Below are 16,356 nucleotides of genomic sequence, written 5' to 3'. Positions count from 1 at the left end.
CTCACCATGCTTCTCTGTTTTGTGCTTAGCAGGCTTACAACTGCAAGACACAAGAGAAATAAGTTCATTATTCCATGCAAACAGTTCAAATGCTCTGTTGTACCTCACCTCAGTCTGATCCTAGAGAGAAGCATTACCAGAGATGATCAGTCTCTGGGGCTCTGATGTATGATAACTACCAGCATATACCAAAACAAGTAAGTGAAAATACTCTCCTGTACTCTGCTGATTAGTGTCACAGAGACACTTTCATAATACAGAAAACTGTGGACTGAAATATCAATGTCTTTGTTACAATCATCTATGGCAAACCTTCATTGTAAAAGACAGGAAATACCTTGAATTGCTGAGACACACAGAGGACTTGAGCCTTTGTTCAGCCACTGGAGTCAGATACAGACAGTAACAACCTGCTCTCCTAACCTCTGGGCTCTACCTACCATGTGGAAGCATTTAGCTTCATTAATCTAGTCAACACTGAGGTTAACTGAGTTAAACAATGACAGACACTAACTGTCTCAGTGTTAAGCCATATCACCTCTTTGATACATATGCTGTGACTAAAGGAACAACACTACAACCTTGTTGCTTACAGAACTCTGTATTTCAGTCACTGAAGCAAAGGTGGGCTTAAAGCTGTATTTCTACAATTGTACTCCACTGTGTACCTGAGATTCCTACCTATACTAAAGATACACATGTAACTATGTATCTGCTTTACAGGAAATAACCCCCACCTCAATAATGAATAATAGAGTCATGGAATATCTCAGACTGGAAAGGGCCCAGAAGGATCACAAATTCCCTTGCTTCTCGCAGGGCACCTTCATGATTAATAATTAAAAATTAATTGTTAATAATTGACAGTACCATATAGACAAACCTACTATCCAGTCACTACAGAATTTAAGTACAACCTCAAACCCTAAACGGAATATATTTATAAATATGTAAGTTTTCAGATGTGACTGATAGTCAGGAAATACAGCCACTGTCAATGACAGTGTACATAAACTATCTCAGAAGAGGAGACATTAATTACTCTTTCTACTCACAGAGCTACACTAACAATCTTCACAGTATCTTTAGCGACTTTTACAGTGATAATCTCTTTCATCAAAAACAGTGGAGCAAGTATGGCACGGCTGATTTAATCCTACACTATTGTTACAATGGAGTTCTTCTCAACTGGATGCAAACAAGATTAGCATCACACCCAGAGGGATTAATGCCTTCATGCAATTCCTAGACAGGCTGGCAAGGGTGGCAGTTTGCTGATGGCCATAGTGAATCAGCTGCCAAGAACCTCTGACTTCTAGTTCATGCACAATTAACTAAGTCATGATAAATAAACGTCCCAACACATGAAACTAAACGAAGGATAAAATGCACAAGTTCAATAGACTCAAAGCAAGGTTGAGAGAAGACTAGGTTTTTCCCACTGGAAGTTACATTGATGAATTTAGATCAAAGGCAAGTTAAATACACTTAATTTCATATGTAAGGATTTTGCAGGAAGCTGAGGCAGTTTCCTGCAAGTGTCAGTGCCTTGTTGCTACATGCCTGCTAAAAGCTGCTACTCAACAGAACTGCAAAACAGGAACATGGGAATGCCCAGAAACATTAGTGCAATGTCAACCATCCTTTAAACCAGCAAGAACATGGTATGAGCTCATCTCAGAGCCCATACACACCATGTCTCTACCTGAACTCTGAGTAATAATCAACTACTGCTGCCAGCAGCAAGTATCAGCTGTAATCTGTATTTTCTCAATTCAGTTAAAATTACATGGGTAAACCAACAACAGATTTTCAGGACTAAAAGTCACCATTTATATTTTGGCTATAAATGTAGAGAAGATATATATTATCTTCTGACAATATAAAAATCCGAATATTTTTAAAGTTTAATATGCATTATTAATGCATCTTGATTTGACAAGGTAAAAAAAAGAGGTAAAAAAACCCTGATCAAACATACAGTAATTTGATTTCTATTTTAATAAGCTGCTTTAAAAAAAAGCATTACTTTCTGCAGCTTCCACAATAAACTAAAAGTACATGCTGTTGTGTTTTATCTAAAAGCTTTTCAAACATTTTTAAAATGCAATCAACTAAACATTTACATAGATAAGAATGAAGTATTTTGTCAGAGTACAAAGTAGGTTGCCCCCATAGTTTAAAAGACAATAGTTTAAGTTTCCTACTCCCGGAAATCTGCAGTTCAAAGAGCTGGTAGAGGCTAGGGGCGGTGCAGGGAAAGAAATGGGCAGTAAACAAGCAGTGAGACAAACGATGCCGTTCTGCAGAGAGATGTTTGCAAAGATATAAGCTTATTTTTGTCCTTCAACCGAACAGCAAAGGCAACACATGCACTTCGACTGTCAAAGGGCTGTGAACAAAGCCTGCGCACAGCCCAGTGCAGCGGCTGATAAACCGGACTGTGCCCAGCAGCGCTCCTCCCACAGCCGGACGGACAGGAGCTGCAGGCCGCTCGGCAGACAGCGGATCAGTGTTCAGAGGGCAAAGGATGGCAGCTGATCCTAAAAACCCCGTGCTGTGAAGTGCCCCGGGACCGCCAGCGGGCAGCCAGGTGCCCCTGGGGGCGGGACGGAGCTTCATCACCCGTCCTGGCAAGAGTGCAGATGCCGGCCTGGGCAACCGCTCAGGGAGCCCCATCGCTCAGCGGCCAAACGTTCAATGGATCTGCAGCAAGAACGAGACTGTCTGCAAACTCTTCAGCATCCCTCCTCCAACACAATATAATATACATACATACATAATATATATGTATGCAATATACATACATACATATATATTATACACGCACGTCTGCATATACATCCTGGTCTGAACTTTCATATTAGCTATTCAAAGGTTATGGGAATATTAATCAAAAATCCTACCAGGGCAAAGATAAAGCACACGGGGGAATGTTTTCAAAGGTTAATAGGACAGCAAGGCACTCATGCACTTTCAAAAAAAGGTAAGATAAACTCCATAAAACTACTCCAATACCACACCTCGGCACTAAGGTTGCCATTGACACTATAAATGGGGACAGACACAGAAGGATAAAGCAGGCTATTCTGCTTTTTTACTTTTATACACTCTGAATGGTTTTTTATTAACTATACAGAACCACAAGATATTCAGAGTTGGAAGGGACTCACTAGGACCAAGTCCAACTCAAGAGAATGGCCCACACAGGGATCTAGCAACAGAATTTCTTTCTGTAGTAAAACAACTTAATTCCATATTTTCTCTTTAAGTATTTTCACATGCAAAATAAAGATACACATATATCTATATTTTTTAACCACAGCAAAGATTATAAACAATATAAATAGGAATATTACATCTCACTATCTGAAGCAAACTAAAGTACAAGTATTTCAAATACTTTTCAAAATAGCTTATGACCAAAATCCACTGCATTTTTTTGTTCTAACCTAAATTATAGCTTGACCTAAATTACAGCTATTCCAGCCTCTGCAATTTACAGTCCTTAACAAACATGAGAGCTTTCACCCAAAAGTTACAGAACTGAACTGTTTTTACAAAGATTTTCAGTTATACATTGTATCTGGTTTAGATTTTGTGTAAACTAGACAGCATAAAAGAAAACTATAAGTTAACTGAAGGAAGGTATACTGCAGGCCCTCAAACATCTGAAGTCTAGACAAAGCTTCATTACATCTGGACTGTAATAGCATAAGAACCTCAAATCTTAAATTCTCCTATTTGCCATGTGTTACAGGAGTACGTGGATTTATTGCTAAACTTTTGCGCAGCATTCAATGTAAAGGATTACCTGTAATAATGTTGATAGACAGTCTTATAATTAAAAAAGCCCCCATTTCTAAGAAAAGCAGAAGTCATTACAGCTCTGGTTCCAAAAGTCATCCAGATTCATGCTTCCCCCTCTCTCTGTGAGTGTGGAGACACACTTCACCATAACAGCACCAGCCAAGTTACCAGATTAGTAAACCTGCACCGTTTCTTTCTTGCCTACTGCATGCATTTTTAAGCAGTCTTAAATGAAAACTTCAGTAGTCTTTAAAAAACCAACTTTGTTATGATGTAGGAGATGTCAGTCAGGTATGCACAAGTAATCTGACCAAGCTAAAGCCCATGAAGCTGCAGTCACCTACCTCAGCATCTGCAATCACTACCTCTGTCTGCTGCTTTCACTACTTCCAGTAGGTCATCCTTTGAGACACTCCCCTGTTTTGAATGCCTGCATTAGACACCGTTTCCTTATTGTTAGCCCACAGTGCTCATCTTCGTGACATTCCCCTCATTATCCTCCCATTTCTCCCATTCTAAAAATTTAAGGCCACCTTTTCTTTTTCCCTGTCACGTTATGATTTGTGGGCCATGCTAACCTTCGACATTTAATGTTCTGTTTGTAGCTCTGTGTATAATCCCCAGCGAGATCCCCCACCCAACTGGATTCTTAGAGTGGTGCACCTTGTACCTTCCTTGCAAGAGCATTAGCTCATGTGAAACATTATGCAGCAGGGACATGGCATACTAGCAAACAGGTATTGCTAGGTCACCATGAGGCTGGATGGGTACAATCCCTCTCCAGAAAAGCAATGCTTTTAATTTTGTATGCAGGAAAACTGTTTGGAGAGTTTGGCCACTAAGTGCTTTGTGGCAGTAGCTACTGAGTCTAAAGAAATCTGGTTATGCAGGCCCTCTGGGGAATACAGCATGAGCCAAACTTGGAAGGATGCGGTTAGTCTCTGAAATAACTTGATCCACCAGAAGTTTAAGTACAGGAAAGGTGGATTTTTTTTTTCTTCCCAGGAAGCTCTTGTCTAGAGGAGAGGTATCTTCAGTAAGAGGACATCCTTACTGTCCTACAAAGACTGATCATCCAGGCCTCTCTCCCCCCATATACCGTAGCTACTCACACAGCTCTTACACACCCCTGCACACCTCTCCCAATAGCTATGCAGAAATCTAGCAAGTCTCCACTCGTCTACACTACACAGCTCAGAAGAAGAGGGCAGACATATGCATCTTTTACTCTGGCAGGCAAATTACCAACATGTTACAGCAATCACAGATGCACACAAATACATAGAAAAGACCCAAAAAGGCAACCATGTGACAAAGGAACTATGTTTGTCCCTAAGGGCTGGTGAATCAACAGTCAGCACTGAGAGAGAGAAAAAGGCAGCAAATTTTGTGGTGCAGTTACTCCCACCCCCTCCCTTTGGAATACAGTAAAGAACTAAAGAGATGACACAATAGTAGTTTTAGAAATTGTCAGCTTTAATCACTGCACTGTCAAATTAGAAAAGAAATCATGGACATGTGACCACATTCCCCATCCAATGTGGTTATTTTCTGGACCATTTGCTTTTTATGGTCTTTATCAAAGAAGGCATAGGTAATATCTTGTAGCCAAGTTATCACTCTGAACATCCATCCTGCAAATGGAAAACTAAGCCTGCATTCCACCTCCACCAGCACACAACGAGAGCCTGAGCTCCATCCAGCCTCCTGACCCATGCAGCACTGTGGGCAAAGAGCATCTCACACCCAAACACCACAAAGGTCACTTCAGAAAGACATCAGGATCCTCTGCCATTCTTAGGCTAGATTTGTAGATGACAAACATCAGGAGCCTTGCAAAGATGTCCCACAATGTACCTTGCTTCACCAAATCCTTCAAGACTGCCCAGTGGCTGTTGCCAGAGCTGCTGTGGGCCAATGCACTGGGTGTGAGTTGTTACCGAGTTGTTGATCCCACAGTTTGACAGCTCACAGACAGCAGAGGGCAAACAGTGTGGACCACCAGCACCCAACAATATACAATTTTGTCCTACTTGCCTACTATTCAAAGAAAGATATGTGAAGATGACCTTCAAAATCATGGTCACCACATCAACCTCAGCAGACCTATCCTACCTAATCTAATGCTAGGTTTTACTAAAGACCAGGTGAAGTTCACAAGGTTCCACTGGGCAGCAGCCACTTCAAAAAAACACTAAGACAATATGGAAATTGCACCTGTGTCTCAAAGCTTTGTACCACTGCTGACTCTCCCCAACTCCAACGATGATGTGTTCTCAGCAGACAGCTCAGCTCCCAGGCCTTACCTGCCTTCCATCAGTAAAGCAAAGTAGTTACAAACTCAGTAGCCCTGTTCCTGCTTTCATTCTCTATATAAAAAGTTTCAGGGAAGCTGTTCTGTTCATCCACAGGTGTCCTCTAGGAGTAGGCTACAGCCACAGGACTAAGTCCATCACTGCCTTCATTTACCCAGTAATTGCAGATTTGAGTGTGGAGAAGAGGGAACTGGAGACACGGCTGCACAGCAGGACTAAGAAACCACCTACAGCTTGCAGCTACACTTGAACATTAATCAGGGCACTGCAGAAGGGACAGACATCTGCAGGAGACAAACAACAAGATACCATGGTATTTCTCAGAAGTCTGCTGTTGACAAAGATGTGCAGGACAGCCTTCCACAGGCCAGCTTCAGACCCCACGCACAGTGAGACTGGCCAAAATCTAACCCAGAGTAGAACTCCTCTATCTCAGGCAGCAGACAGGTAAGAAGTGTGCTGACAACTTCACCTAGTGATCCACTTCTGTAACACCAAATTACTTGCTAGAGTAGCCATAACCTCTGAAGATGGATAGAGAGGAGGCTCTTGGAATCACGCTGTCAACACCTTCTCCAAGAACCCCAGCCACCATCTCTTTGCCAAGCAAGCAGTACTTTGGACCCCCATGCATTCTAAACAGCATCCTTGCAGAATAAGAGCAAGGCAGTGCTATTCACATGATCAAGTGGGCCAAGTCCTGCTGCTCAGAGATAGCAGCAGCAGATTTTGCAGATGACTGATATGCTCAGAGCCAGGGTAATGGGATTACACAGATTCACCTGTCTGCTTTCAGTCAATCTGCACAAGCCAATCACACTTGAAGGGCCTCAGTACTACTGAGGTAACAAACACTTTTTTAGTGGCTGTAATTTACTGTACCCATAAGAATCCGCAAAACCAGTTTATGAATGTTGCTATAAGCACCACTCTAAGAACTAAACATGATGTTTCTTTGGAATACCTGACAGCAAGAGAGCACAAAAAATGAACACGCATCTCAAATTTTTGTTATTTTACAAAATTACACAGATAATTCTCGTTTTCAAACCCTTAGTCAATGCTTTTCTGCAACTTCCAAGGCGATGTTCAAAAGAATTACTCATGTCCACTATTCCATATTTCTTGAGACATAACCAACAGAGAAGTCAGTTGCACTGTCTTGTATTTCCTTTGATCCATATGAAGTATGTATAAAAAATACTTTGGCATCTGCCAACTTCCATTTAACAAGCATCAATTCAACTGTTTCATCACACAATCTTTCGTGACATCCACTACATTCTGAGAAGCTAGAAAAGTTACCTTAGTTTGTAAACAGTAACACATGATGGTCTAAATTTACCGCTTTTTACAAAAGTGTTTCCTGCTTTTTAGTACCGCAGTAGAGAGACAAAAATGTTACAAGCAAAATATGAATTGAACACTCCTTTGTGCTTCTTCCATTGGGTCAATGTCCACACCTCTGCACACATTTCTCCACTTCAGGGTCTGAGGCAGCACCAGGGACAAAACATAACTCCAAGCAGATCAACAATACTGACTGTTTTCCTAAAAGATGCTGAGATTTAAGCTTCAAGTTTCAAGTACTAGTGTTTCATATATTACACCAAGCACTGCTCACGTGGAGTACAAGTGAGAAGCAAAGATGTCTGTCTCTAGAGATTAAGTAAATTTACACCTGTGCTACTTTGCAGGCTATCCCAGTAATAACCTTTTCACAAAACAGCACTTATTTCCCCAAAACTCCCAACCTACAATGGTAGACAGCTTTTTCCTTCCTGTGTGTATACACACACACACACGTACCAATTTGAACTTGCAGACACCAGGTTTGCAGGTTTTTTATAAGTATCATTATATTGAATTAAGTGTAAATTTGGATTTAGTGGAAGCAAATGAAGCCATTACACTACAAATTTTAACTCATGCAACTTCAATATTAAACTTTGGAAGGTACTTTTTAACCCCCTCTAAATGGCTTTGTTTCAACTGACCCCAGTTCTCACACAATTTCTGCCACTGCTGCAGCCAGCTGCATTTAACCCTCCATAGGCATGCACGCACATATTCTGGCACATGGCCATGAACTCAGAAGTGAATGGAAAATTCATACTGAATCATTTTTTCAGTCTCTCTGAGGTACTTCATTGTTCCCTGTGCAACATTTTCCAGTGTTTTCTATAGTCTGCTCTAAAAGCTCACTGGCAAGCCTTTTCCCTTTGTACTTCTACAGACCTGGATCTTGCCCACATCAGGAAGTCTTAAGGGCTCGTCTCCTGTGGACACATTCCAGAACTGCAGCAGAACAGATTAAGAGATAAGAATGTAAGTTACAACACAGTAACTCTCTTCCCTGATGGAATAATGCCTTCAGTTGACAACCTATACCAGGATAGTTAAAGTAGGAATACCTTTGGAATTAGAAGGGACTTGTTTTTGTGGATGACCACGAGGGGGAGTTACACCGATTTAAGTGCAGCTGTAATGAAACAGATCTTCTGTTATGTCCACTTATTTTCTTCATCAGACAAACCCTAGATCTTCCACCTCCCAATCTGAACTAGCAGTAACAAGAACAGTTACAGAACAGTTACTGATAAACTGCTTTGAGATACAGAGATGGTAGGCATCTGCAAATAATCAGATTCCACAGTCATGAAGCTGTTTAGCAAACATACACAAAACTTCACACCACAAAACCATGTGGTTTTACTTTCCTAAAGCCACCATTTGTTGTGTAAACAAAACGAATCCAAATATAAAGTAAAACTCAAGAAGTCAAAACTCAGTCTGTCAAGTTGAAAGCTCAAAATTAAACTAAATAAATAAATATGTGAATGGAGGGAGCAACTGGAAATTACACATTTTTTATTTCAGAAAACAAGATCCCAGAGGGACTATCCTCACTAACCAGAACATCCATACCAGAGGCCCTAGGACTGAGTTAGTCATCTTCCTGCTCTAGTGTTTCAGTGTTCTGGTTTATAGCACATCATTATGAACAGCTGATACATGAGGCAGAATTGTAAAACCATCTATCAGCTGCTTTCCTCGAAGACAACCACTACCTGAGACAGTAGCTCCACATCATCCTCTTCTGGAGGAGTACTGTGAAGATACCATCCAGAAATACTAATTTAACACATCCCCAGCACAGATCTTCTTGCTATACAACACTCCTTTGCAGCAGAACACATCTGTAGAGCCTTCAGAGCAGGGCATGGTGAGTTACCACTGTTTTGGAGAGTGAACTTCACCTTGTGGTGAGACTTGCCCCCTTGACAAATCTTGGTCCTTTTGGGGAGTAAACACTCCACAAAAATTCTTAGAGGGGATAGAAACATAAACATGGATTAACATTAGGGCTCTCTGCACAAAATATTTTTGCTTTCTGGAAGAAAGCCCTACCTTGCTCCTTAGGATTCAATGATCCTACTAAAAGTCAGTTATGATACAGGGAGCAAAATACTGGAGGCCTCAACCTCAAAACCCTGTGAGACCTTACATGCAAATATGTAAATCTCATGCCAAATTTTGAGAACAGGCAGGGGGAAGGGAGGGGAGGAACAAGACAGAATTAAAAAAGAAAGCCTTTAAGCATTCCTACTGAGGATCAAAGGAAAGCACTTCTACAGAGTGAAAACATGCCATTAAAATTCTTTCTTTGGTATGAATGAAGTTTGGACTGAAAACTGACCAAAAAAATTAAGCTCTTAAAACAACAGAAGTCTCCTCCATCTCCTAACACACTGCCTTGTTATGGCTGCAAACTGAAATTAAACACTATTCCAGAAGTGAGTGACTCCTCCTCCCCTGCTGCAACACTGAAAATCCCCTGAAAAGCAGAATCCTTTGGCAATCCTGAGAAGGTTCTCTGCTGCAATCAACTATGGATAAACTGGCACCATTACTGAATGATATGAAGAATGACATCAAAATATGTGACACTGGTACACACTGGTCCCTCTCAGAAAGAAGGTCCATCAATGAACCACAGTAAGCTTTTACCATATTAATGCCAAATCTAACCACTAGCAGTGGATTCAACATGAACTTCATACAGAATGGAGCAAAGACCCTTTCACCTGTAAAGCAGCTGTCTTAAAAATTCTCTTTGACCAAGTAATCCATCATCACTGCTGGACCACAACAAAGGCAGCCAGACCACCACACAAGAGGCAGTTCAGAAATGTCTGCACAGCACCACAGTAGTTAGGAATATCAAATTAGAGGCCAGGCGGTGGGAATGACAGGAGACTAGGAAGCAAATCAAAGAGAGTAGGCAAATTAAATCCTAATAGACAGTGTTGTTCCCTGCAGCCACCCAGCCAGTTGGCTGAGTAGTAATCCAACACTAGTAGTCAGGTTATAAGGGTGACAGGATGGAAAAAGAGAGAAAACAAGAAAACTTCTCACTACCACACATTTTTTTATGAAACAGCTATACAAGAAGGTAGGTAACTATATGTAAGGCAAGCCATGAATACTTTCCAGGAGGAACTCCCTCCACACATGCACTAGGCACAAGTTACTGACAGTTGAGAAAAGTCAGCCATAGCAACCTAATAAAAATGGCTCTGTGGTCTCTCTGCCCTAGCAGCAGCATGACTGGAAGGCACAAATACTGACAAGTGCTGGCTCAATGGCTGCAGTTAACACACACCGAGTCAGAAGCAGCAGTGTACCTGAGGAGATAAAGTGGCAGACACTGCAGGAAGCACTCCTGAGAAGTGATGGCTAGAGAAGCACTGCACAGCTCACAGCTGAAGCCTACAGCCTGCCTTCCAACTAAAAAGCCCTCAATTTGTCAGAGATCTGCAGCAAATTCAGTTGCCTGCATACAAATGGCTTAACATTTGATACCAGAATTTCCCACACATCTACACTGGGCTGACAAAACCAATGTGAGACCAAAGCCTGTGCTATTCCAGGCTGGCAACTGGCAGGGAATTGTGATTATCCCAAGCAACACTAAAAACATGTTTCGGCAACTGAACCAAGCTCCTCCTCCAAGCTCAGTAAACAGTATGCAAATAAGATTTTAGTAGCAGCACCTTCAACACCACATATAATTTTTTTTAAAACAGAAATTTAATATTCATCTCACTTCTGTTGCACTCTCTGCATAGCACAAGACACTGAGCTTTTCAAGACCTGTGTTAAGATTTTCCCCCTCCTCTTACCACTCAAAAGCCATTATTAAAACAGGTTTAAAACTTGTTTTACAAGCCTCTCACCCAGAGAGGCTTTCGCCCTTTACAGGTATTGCTATGGGCAAAGCCTTTCCACAACGTGGCATATTCTCAGGGGAGCCACACTTACAAGTCAGTTCAGGTAAGAAAAGTGCTTATTTTCAGTTTAAAAGAGTGAAGTTGCTCTTTCACTCAGAGGTTCAGCATCCAGTCAGAAGACAACAGAATGCAAAAGCCACAATGGAGAATAGGGCTAAGAATAACTTCAGGTGATCCTCCTTAGTAGATGTAAGGTGAGAGAGGAGCAAAGAGCATCTTCTAAATATGATTTTTGCACTGAGTTCAAGCAGGCCAGGATATCATAAACTATTTCTCCTGAGAATTTCAACAATTGTTCTGTATAGCAGTAAAGTGCCTGAGCTATATGTGATCAGCTCTGCCAAAATGCTCTGAATAGCCACATTGCTGTGCTACACCCATTCCTCTTCCACTCTAATACAGGATCCAAGGCAGGGTGGAGGGAGGAAGTCGGTAGCTCCCTTATATAGTGCTTTACAAGGAGCTCTAGAACACTCTGTTTGAAGACACATCTACTCACTAAACATTACCAGTCTTGTCATTCAGTGCAACAGGAATCCCAAATAGTTTCTTAATGACAAACTTGTTACATACAATTTGGGGGGGGAGACAGGGGTGAGAAACTTACGTCCATTTGGCGAGCAGCCGTGTCCTGATCATAGTGCCCCATGAGGTTTGGAAAAAAAGTCATATTGTAAGGCATTCCTGAGCATCTGGCAATAGTAATTGGCTCACATGTGAATAAGCTGTGCCCTTGCACCAGAGCTACAAGTAAACTGCAGGTCACAGAGAACACAAGTGCTCCCATTTTGTCAGGATCTCCAACTTCAGCACATCGCTCTGTTCAGCAGTTAGACAGACCGGCGTTGCACAAGGATAAAAACACGCATCTTCCTCTGCTAGCTCCGGCGCAAGGCAGCAAGGCACACGATCGGACTCCTCAGAGCTGCTTTACCTATTGTCCCATTTTAGCTGAGCGCGACTTTGCTAAATCCCTTCTTCTTCGAGCCTGTACGTGCAAAGACGGGACAGAGCAGTGAACAGCAGAAACAACCCGACCGCGACCACCCGTCCGAAGGCCGAGCTCGGCCTCCCGGCCGGCCTGCAGGCGAGAGGGCGGCTCCGGCCGGGCCGGGTGCCCCCGCGGCACCTCCCCGACCCCACACACCCCGCCGGGGCCGCAGCCGCGCTCCGGGAGCGGCGCGTTCGTCCCCCGCTCCCGCCCGGGCCCCGGAGCCGCCGCCGCTCCCAACGCCCCGTTCCCAGCCCCGCCCTGGGAAGCGGCGCCCGCGGGCTCGGCAGTGCAGTCGGCCCAGGACCCGGGGCTCGCCGGGCGCGGCCCCGGCGCCGCATCCCCGCCACGCCCGGGCCGCGCCCCCGCCGCCCCCTCACCGGGACCCGCCTCCCGGCGGCCACCCCGCGGCAACGCTCCGAGTTGGAGTCGCTGCTCCCCGGGACGAGACGGGACGGGGCCCTGACCCGCTGCCCGCCGCACTCACCGGTGGCGGCCCCTCCGCGATGGCCGCCCCGCGGCACCTGCAGGATGTGGCGTCTGGCGGGCGGGGCGGGGCGGCTGCACCTTCCCGCCCCGGCGGGGCTGCGGGCCGGTGGCGGCGGGCGGGGCCCCGGCCGGAGCAGTGAGGGGCCGTGAGGAGCAGTGAGGAGCAGTGAGGGGCCGTGAGGAGCAGTGAGGGGCCGTGAGGGGCCGTGAGGGGCAGTGAGGGGCAGTGGGGGAGCGGCAGTGGGGAGCAGTGGGGGGCAGTGACGAGCCGTGAGGGGCAGTGAGGAGCAGTGGCCCGGCCATGCGGCCACGGCCCCGGAGCCGTCCGTGTTGCCCCAGCGCGCCTCGCGTGCCGGGAGAGCCCCGGCTGAGAAGGGCTCCGGGACTGCAGCACAGACGAAAACGGCGTGAAAATCCCTTCAAACTGGCTCGACACTGGGGTTTTCGTAAACATCTCTGAAATGCCCTGTATAAATTCTGAAGGCAATTTACAGACATTCGAATGTCGGGCCATGAACCTGTCCCGCCGTTGGAAGCGTTCTCCAGGATTGTTTCCAAACGCACCTCGGTCTCTGCCAGGCGGGAGGGCCCCGCGCTGCCACCTTCACTGTCACCTTCACTGTCACCTTCACCGCCACCTTCACCGCCACCTTCACTGACATCCTTGCTGCCACCTTCGCTGTCACTCTCGCTGCCACCCATGCTGCGACCTTCGCTGCCGCCCTGGTCGCTACTTTCACTGCTACTTTTGCTGGCACCCAAGCTGCCATCCTGCAAAAGGCTCGAATCCTCAGGAGATGATGGATGCAGACACTCAGTAGATGAGGCTACAGCTGAGGAAGAGGTTGATATTAGAAGTCGATGTTCAGCAATTTAATTTAATGAAGGAAAGGGAAGTAATCAGAAATATTTGCTGAGGAAAGGGACGCTGTGGTGAGAAGAAAGGGAAATGACCGTTCACGTGAAGGAGGAGCACTGCGGTGACTTTGGTGCTCAGACTACTGCTGTCTTCCAGAAACGCAGCTCGAGGATGTGTGAACTGTCCTCCTACTGCTCCCACACCTGCTGCTGGCCGAGACCACACATACCAGCAAGTACTGGCCAGTAGTGCTCAACTGTGTTCACAAACACAGGCCTGAGCTAATGAGACCTAACTATAGAAATTTGTAATGTTACTAAGCAGAGGTGACCAAATTTCTCGTCATGGAGCCATCCAAGGTCTCATCAGGCTGTTGTTCAACCATGCAAGTTGCTCCATGCTCCAGGACTGGAACAGGAAACACCAGATGCTGAGACATGCAAACCAGATTTAGGAATAGGTTGATGATGTTCAGGCGGCACTGCTTCTCTTCTAATGAGCCCCTGGATAGTCTGTGCAGTCTGGCACATTCATCCAGAGAATCCCTCCATGGATTGTGTATGGAGAGTATGAACCTGCATATGGTTATTCAGAAGACAGTAAGTATCTAGAAGCTCTCTATTCGTGCAGGTATTTTGTGTGTCATTGCCTATGTCACTCTAAAGAAACATAAAACTGTCCGGCTTCCCTTACACCAAACCATTTCAGCACCTCTGTGAATCATGAGGAGGATTGTACCTACCTGCTGCATATCTACGTAGTTCTGGCACTTGAGCACGTGGAGTAACTTGATAGCTGGAATTAAATTTGCTGTACAAACAAGCAAATGATGCTAAATTAAATGTTATTTGCAGGATGTGGAAGTTAATGTACTTTACTATATGATAACCCCCATCTACATTATCCTTTGTCATTGCTCCATTTCTCATCTTCCAGCTGTCTTCTGTCCTAGTCTCTCTCAGTAGCTCTTCCTATCCTAGAAATACTACATTTTTCTTTTCATGAGCTCTGAGAGGCCACATACTCCAGGGGTCTGGACGTGAGAGCCCCAGGAGCATGCAAGGGACAGCTTCCCCACTCCATTTCTGCAGAAGTTCTTCTTGGGAAGTTCTTGATCAGCCCTTGCTGAGGTTGCACAGTTGTTCTCAGCTCGGGGAACACCATTAGAGACATTGAAACCTTTCAGAGACAAAGCATGCTCAGTGCAGATTCACACTCCATTAGATTTCTAATGAACTCCCTTTCTAGTTCCATTGACTAAGGCATTATATAAAGTCGTGGCTTAGTTTGTTCCATCAGAATGCATTTTTTAACATAAATCTCTGAGAAATAGATATGGTTAAGTAACATTTTTTTCCTTCTCTAAAGACTCTCATGTTTTTATTAGATGACAGGAAAAGGCAGAGAACAGGAAGCATGAAGCCTTTCTTCAGTCACTCTATTAATATACTTTCTTTGCTCAGAACCTAGTTAAGCAAGTTATTCCAGAGGTTGGTTCTCAGAGTGTGATCTAAATATATTTGTTTCTGGCTCTATTAAGGTCTTGACTAACCAGAGGGGGGAATGTGAGCACTCTCTTTGGTATCTAGCAAAGCACCTTTAAGTATGATTAAGTATTTTAAGCATGTGCTCAGCTGTCTTGCTGATTAGGGATGCAGCTACTCAGATGTGTAAATACTTTTCTTACCTGGCACTGGAGATATTGTTAACATTCCAGTTAATATTGATTTGCTGATCTTCCCTGGCACTGCCTCAAATAATTATTGTTTAGCAATTTTTACTGCAGAGAGTATAAGTTATTTAAAGCGTTATTTAAATCCTAGGTCATCTTCAGATGTCTTTCCACAAATTTAGCAGAAGGAAATTCAGCAGTCACACACAGCAGGTCCCTTCCAAGCTCTGGTTACTCCCACCATCTCTGCAATGGATGTTCTGGAACAGGCTTTGTGCCATGCCCTCCATGCCCATGCTCCCTCCAGCTTGCTTAAACCCACCCTCAGCAGAAACATTCACATCTTGCCTGGGCTATGAGCTAAAGCACCATTTTCTCCATCCAATTTTTGTGGTGACATCCCTCCAGCCAAGGCAAACAGCAAGGTGACCATGTTTACCTGCTGTGTGAACATGTTAGTGCCCCGTGTGCTTTGTAGAGGGGGGATCTCAAGCGGTGGCAGTTGTCAGGAAGAAGCCTTCCTCTCACACAGCAGGAGGATGTGTGTGGTGGTAATGCTTTGAGTCTGCACACAAGTACTTGTACATGAGCTTTCTCCTCTTGACACATCTAAAAGCTTCATAATTGAATTGCACAGTTGGAACATTGTACCAAAGTTTCACCTAATGTAATTTAAATGTTACAGATTTGCCAATTACATAGCTTGATGTTGGCTGATTCAGTTATAAGGCTCATAATGTTCTTATTATTCTGCATTTAAAACACATTATTCATAATTTGTTGGAATTTAAAAGGACTAAATAGCCAGTAGATGGCACCAATAAATCCTGTTGTGAGACTTAGAATGGCAAAGTGTAGTTCTTGTCTTTTTCTCAAATGCATTTTGGAAATGAAAAAACTAGACAAAACAGCATTACTGACAACAT

The 16,356-nt window shown here is 44.1% G+C and overlaps 1 protein-coding gene across 2 annotated transcripts in view; it reads right to left on the bottom strand.

Moving 5' to 3' along the window:
• Positions 1-12,967, bottom strand: part of FZD6 (frizzled class receptor 6) — a 28,410-nt gene extending 15,443 nt beyond the window's left edge. The window contains exons 1-2 of one of the 2 annotated variants that reach the window (XM_030943424.1): positions 12,898-12,967; positions 12,027-12,407 (exon numbers count right to left, since the gene is read on the bottom strand). In XM_030943424.1, coding sequence (XP_030799284.1) covers positions 12,027-12,206 — 180 coding nt within the window. In that variant the 5' untranslated portion in view covers positions 12,207-12,407; positions 12,898-12,967. The other variant, XM_030943425.1, reaches the window with a different exon arrangement.
• Between the last annotated feature and the right edge of the window lie 3,389 nt (positions 12,968-16,356).

Source organism: Camarhynchus parvulus, chromosome 2 (genome assembly GCF_901933205.1).
Source record: "Camarhynchus parvulus chromosome 2, STF_HiC, whole genome shotgun sequence".
NCBI classification, from domain to species: domain Eukaryota; kingdom Metazoa; phylum Chordata; class Aves; order Passeriformes; family Thraupidae; genus Camarhynchus; species Camarhynchus parvulus.
Note: the sequence above shows the minus strand (reverse complement) of the source record. Positions and strands in the feature narration are given on the sequence as shown.